The 6,052-nt window shown below is 42.1% G+C and overlaps 1 protein-coding gene across 1 annotated transcript in view; it reads left to right on the top strand.

Annotated features, from left to right (window-relative positions):
* The window catches only part of LOC108799266 (zinc finger protein 474-like), a 17,507-nt gene extending 12,437 nt beyond the window's left edge, over positions 1–5,070 (top strand). The window contains exon 3 of the mRNA XM_018571107.1: positions 4,777–5,070. Coding sequence (XP_018426609.1) covers positions 4,777–4,928 — 152 coding nt within the window. The 3' untranslated portion in view covers positions 4,929–5,070. The remainder of the gene's footprint in view (positions 1–4,776) is intronic.
* The last annotated feature ends 982 nt before the right edge of the window (positions 5,071–6,052 follow it).

Here is a 6,052-nt window from a genome sequence, read left to right as displayed (position 1 = left end):
CTCTTCAGCATTTACTACAAATCGGAAAGTCCATATATGGTAAATGATGTCACTGGAGATCCCTGCTGATCGGATCCGATCAGCAGGGATCTCCAGTGACATCATTTACCATATATGGACTTTCCGATTTGTAGTAAATGCTGAAGAGCGAGAGAGAGCTCCTTCCCCTCTGTCATCAGCGATCCACGATCCACGATCTGTCAGCAGGGAGAGAAAGAGAGAGGGGGGAAGGAGCTGGCACACGGGGACGTGCAGGTAAGGAGAGAGCTGCTGCGCATGTCCATAGACGAGCTGGTGGCATTCGGCTATTCACTCACTGCTGTTCGGTCCATATGTGAAAAGGGGCAAATGGCAGCGAGTGAACTGCCGGTGCTTCGGCTCAGGCGATCCAGATGTTGAATCGGCTGAGCCGAACGGCTTCTGCCAAAGGCAGTCAATATTTGGCTGATTTTAGCAAATGTACAGCTGAAATCAGCCGTACAGAGCCGAAGTGGATAGCCGAACACCGTTCGGCATACTTCACTTAGGCTCGGTTATTCACTCAGCTGCCTTCAGCAGCTTTGTCAATAATCCTCTAAGTAAGCTATTGATTTGGACTGACAGTTTAGACTGATTTATAAACACTGGAAGCCAGTCAGATTCCATGTTGCAGGTTTCATGTCCATGTTTACCAGTACCTCTTGGATAAAGGAACTTTAAAGGTGAAGAGTTGTGAGTTTCCTCTATTTTGTATGAATTGGCTGCAGAAAATATTTCTCAAACTTCAAAACGCAGTCTTTATAATCTTACAAAAAAAGCCTCAAAAATCCTTGTGACCAATCTAAAGCTGTTTATTGCTGACAAACTAGACAACTTTCTTCACTTGCCAAGATCTTGTGGGCAAAATACCCTGTTTCCCCGAAAATAAGACCTACCCCGAAAATAAGACCTAGTACTATTTTTGGGAATTGCTAAAATATAAGACCTACCCTGAAAATAAGACCTAGTTGTGACCATTCCCAGGGCCGGTGGTGACATAAGGGGGAACCTGAAGAGCCGCGGGAGAGGCAGGAGAGAATCAGCGGTGCCAACCAAGTTAGCTCTAGAGGAGGCGAGGCGGCACCGGAGGGAGCAGAGCCGCATGAGCCGATGCTTCCTCTATAGCGCCGGCTCCTGTCACAGGCGGAGTGATACCAAATGCACTCCGCCAGTGAGGTATCGATAGTGAAAGCGCGCTTCACTCATTATGGCCAGCGATTGGTTAGCAAATTGCTCTTGGAAAGGTACGGCACTCCTGATTGCCCTGATCACCATATTTTTGTACATGAATACATGTAGACCAGGGGTAGGCAACCTTGGCACCCCAGCTGTGGTGAAACTACAAATCCCATAATGCATCTGCCTGTGGGAGTCATGCCTGTGGCTGATAGAGTCTTGCAGTGCCTCATGGGACTTGTATTTCCACAACAGCTTGAGTGTGGAGGTTGCCTTTCCCTGATGTAGACTGTTGTACATGAATAAGTGTGGATTGTTGTACATAAAAAAAAATAAGACCTACCCGAAAGTGGTAGTGGGTTTTTTTGAGCCCCAAAAAATATAAGACAGTGTCTTATTTTCGGGGAAACACGGTAGTGAGATACAATTACCATTCATTTCCTCTTTGAAAGAAAGAATTAGCTTTGCATGACTATTGTTGATTGGTAGTTGATGGCAAAAAAAAGACAGATAAATACCCCATCAAACATATTAAGTGTAGCCAACCTAGACCTGGAATTTTTTGAGTACACAATAACTCTGCAAAACCACAACTCCCCTCCCATCCCCATATGCCCAATTCTTCACAATATAGTAAAACTATAGACTTTGCATCCTAGGGCTCATTCAGACTTGTGCACTATACAGTAACAAGCGATTAACACACACTATCGCACAACACACCTACTGTGTGTACTGTGCAGCAGGTGTTTTGCATTCAATTGAATGGCATCACAAGTAACTTCTAGCTACAGTGCACTGCGATGCAGTGCAACGCCCGGTCCAACAATACCGTGAGTTGCGGTGCAGTAGAAAAAAGTAGTGCATGCTCTACTTTTTAAACCCAATGCACGGCATTGTGGTACCACGCATTGCGCTGCATTGCAGCACATTGTAGCTGGGAGGTGCATTGGAATGGCAACGCAGGATACCTGTAGCGCATGGTAGGTGTGTTGAGTAATAGCATATGTTAATTGCATGGTACCATGTGATTAACACGACACATAGGTGAGAACGGGCCCATAGTGGTAATAAACACAGCACCAACATGTCCTGTTTGCTTTTTCTATTGCCTTCTAGCAATTCGCTGTGGGATGATATTACTGCCCTAGTGAAGGCTGTGAGACACTGTAGGGAGCACTGTGTCTCATATTGGACATGTACTCATATGTAGTGCCCAGACACCTTCTTCTAGCACCCAGGGATATGATTACACTGCTTCATCCAATTCCCTACAATGGCAAATTCTTTGCAGTTCGGTATAATTAGTCTTATTTTTAATTTTATACTGTTGAACCCCCAAAACACAGTGCAACATACAAATACAAGGTCTAGAAAGATGACATTATACTAAAACAGTGTGTTACATTAAGCAGAATGATTATCAATATTATCTCCTTGTACTCTGACCATAGGCAGTGGTCTGCATAGTCTACAGGTCAGTGTGGAAAATGTATGTTCAACCCCCTTTCTGAAAATTCCTTAACTGCAATGTAGATCATTAAATGTCCATATTAGTAATGCTAATTTTGCAATGAAAATAAATTCTACAATATATGTCTACGGTGTAACCTCCTGTGTATAAGAAGATCTCAGCACAGGCTAAAGCTGGGTACACACACAGTGAATCTCGACAGATTCAGCAGGAAGCAGCCGAAATTCGATCCATGGGTGGCCTTACCCCCTTGGCAGAAGTGAATCATTAGATCAACATTTTCCTAAGGGAAATGCTGTAAAATTATCGGCTGAATTGTGCATGCAGACCAATCAACTGCAAGCTGCCAGCGCCGCTGTCAAATACAATGTACACAGCAGGAGATTCGTTCATCCATGCTGTTACTGTGGATGGAGGAATCTGCCATATTTGTTTTTGTTCAGCCTTGTAAAAAAATATCACTGTGTTTACCCAGCTTTAGTCACTACCAGATCATTTGGGGACACTGATCTGTCATTTGCTGGGCGAAAGGCCGGCCTTCAGCTCAGTCGAGCCAAAGCATATGCCTTCGGCTCGGCTGAGCCGCTCGGCTGAGCCGCTCGGCCGCCTTCGGCTTCTGTACGGGCTATAGTGAATAGCGCATAAAGCAGCCCTTCGGTTCGACTGAACAGAAGGGCTACGGCGGCCGAAGAGAGCCGGAGGATCAGCCGAAGCTACGGCTGAATCCTTCAGCTCCTACGTGAATACCCCCCATGGTAACAAATACAGTATCAGCTTAATGGAACATTTCAAAGTCTGGTCAAAATGAATATGACATACCGTATATTACTGATACACAGATCATTTTGTAGTTTAATTTAAATACCTGTCCTTTTCCAGTCACGTGATTTCCTGCCTGAAAATTTACATTTCTTTTCCTTACAGCTGGTGATGAGCTGGGGCTTGGTGCAAACAGAGTTCACCTGCTTTTGCCCAAGTCCACTCAAAATTTAACAGGCACACCCCCCTACCAGCCCAATCAGTTGTGGCAGTCGTGGCAGGGGCATATCCTGGCCCTTTGTAACATGTAGCTGCAGGGCAGAGTTTATTAGAAGCCCATTGCACCTGCAAAGAGACCACTGCCTCTCCAGAAATCTCTTAGGTTTGCTGCATGGTTTCCTGTTTAGTCAACCACCATTACAGGACTGTGTGTGTGTTGGGTGCTATCAGAAAGCGCTTAGGTTGGTCAGAGTGTTGGAGACTGCTACAGGATGTAGGACTTATAGGTAGGTCCTCAAAGTGACTGCACTTTGTATATGTGGCATTTTTTAATTTATTTTTTTGCTTAGCTTCTTTCAGCAAGTGCACTTTAATGACCTATGCCTTTAATGTATGGCCCAGTGGCAATCAAATACTAACATTGGTAAAATCCTTGTAATGCATATAGCAGAATTTGAAAAGATAATTTTTCAGAACCAGAATTTTTACATAAAATATGAATGTGTGAATTGTGTTTGTACAGCATACAATGTGGTTATTACAATTGCATTTGCAAAATCATTTGTTTTTATTATTTTTTTCCACATGGGTAGAAGGGGGCACAAACATAAAACAAATGTGTGATGTGCAGTTCTTCTAACCAATGGGACTGGATAGAGGAACAACTGTAAGCGTGACATAGTGATCTTGTGTTCTCCCCAGAGAACTGTGAGCATAACGCATACATAAATCTATCACATAAAGTAACTGTACAAGGCTTTTGTGAGGAACATTTTTGTTTGAACATATTAAATCCAGCATAATCTCTACATAATTGTTTTCATAATTCCAAATCTATTTATTTTCATATAATCATAATGCTTGAACAGTGCCCTAAAATTAAATGGAAAATATTCAATCATGTAAACAGTGTAAAGTTTATTTGCATGCTACGTTATGTCAGGACAAGGCATTACTAACGGAGTGTAACTTGTTTCCCTTGTCCATTCCATAGACAATAACCAGAACATCTTGTACAAGCAATACGCCTGGGTCTTAGCTAATGCTAAGTCTACAGGTATTTCCTGAAAATGTTTTCCTACTTTGTTTGACCAAAATGAAAACTGATATTCTGTCTCCTTTTTTTCCAGCAAAAGGTTCCTACGATCTTGTTGCTTTAAACGAAGCTTCCTGGCAGAGTGCCCAGAGCCAACTGGTTGCTTGTGATATTTGTGGACGTACCTTCCTGCCAGACAGACTGCTTGTCCACCAAAGGTCCTGTAAACCAAAAAAAACAAAGTAGTGCGAGTCACAATCCTGTCTAATAATGTAATACGGGACTTGTGGGAGCTGTAAAATCTGTGCACAGTAAGTGTGCCTTCAGGATAACACATTGTATTGTTATATAGGCAGTGACGTGATTTCCATTGGACACCCTTTATATGGTGAGATTCTATTATTTTGTGTATAGCCAGAACATGTTTGTGTGTGTTAAACTCATTATAATTTTAATAAAGATATTATTTTCATGTCTGGAGTGTGTCTTTGTGAGCATATGCAGTGTTCCAGACTTCCACCACAAGCTGAGGAACAGGTGAAGAAGCAGTGCCAGGAATGCAGTCATTTCCAGGTAGCAGGTGTCCTTTCCGAAGTATGATGACAAGACAAGACCTCAAGGCATACTTTGAGAGTTAGTATGTAACACCAATGAGCAGACTATAATTGTGCTGGAAGTGAAAGAAAATATAATATACATATAAACTGTAAGAGGAATAATGTAAACAGTATGTTGCTTTGGTGGTAAAAGCCCTTAATGTGTAGTTTATGACAAAATAATAGCATTAAAAAACTATCAGGGAGTGTAACAAATAGTCATTAAGCATTTTTCAACAATCCATTTTGAGAAGAGCACTTTTTAACCAGTTGACATCCGCGGTGTTAAACCCCCTTCCCATCCAGGCCATTTTTCAGTATTCAGCGCTGCGGTACTTTAACTGACATTTATTCCGTCATGCAGCGCTGTACTGAAATGAATTTTATACCCTTTTTTGGGGACAGATAGAGCTTTCTTTTGGTGGTATTTATTCACCACTGGGGGTTTTATTTTTTTACTATATTAAGGAAAAATTACCGAAATTTAAAAAAAAAAAACAGTTTCCCCTATATTAAATGATAAAACATTTATTATTACCCAATTTTTTGGTAAAATATAAAAGATGGGGTCACGTCGGGTAAAAAGACACTAAACATGTAAAGCCTTAAAATTGCGTGCGCGCGCGAAACCTCAAAAAACGATAATACCCAAAATTGGCCCTAGGCGACGCTTTAAAAGCTGTTACCGCTCATCAGTTTAGTGTTATCAGTGATTGATGGCACTAAAATGAGTGCTCTCACTGCGACGTTCGCGGCGATATGTAACATGTGTTG

Source organism: Nanorana parkeri, unplaced genomic scaffold (assembly GCF_000935625.1).
Source record: "Nanorana parkeri isolate BGI_ZX_2015 unplaced genomic scaffold, ASM93562v1 scaffold40, whole genome shotgun sequence".
NCBI classification, from domain to species: domain Eukaryota; kingdom Metazoa; phylum Chordata; class Amphibia; order Anura; family Dicroglossidae; genus Nanorana; species Nanorana parkeri.
Note: the sequence above shows the minus strand (reverse complement) of the source record. Positions and strands in the feature narration are given on the sequence as shown.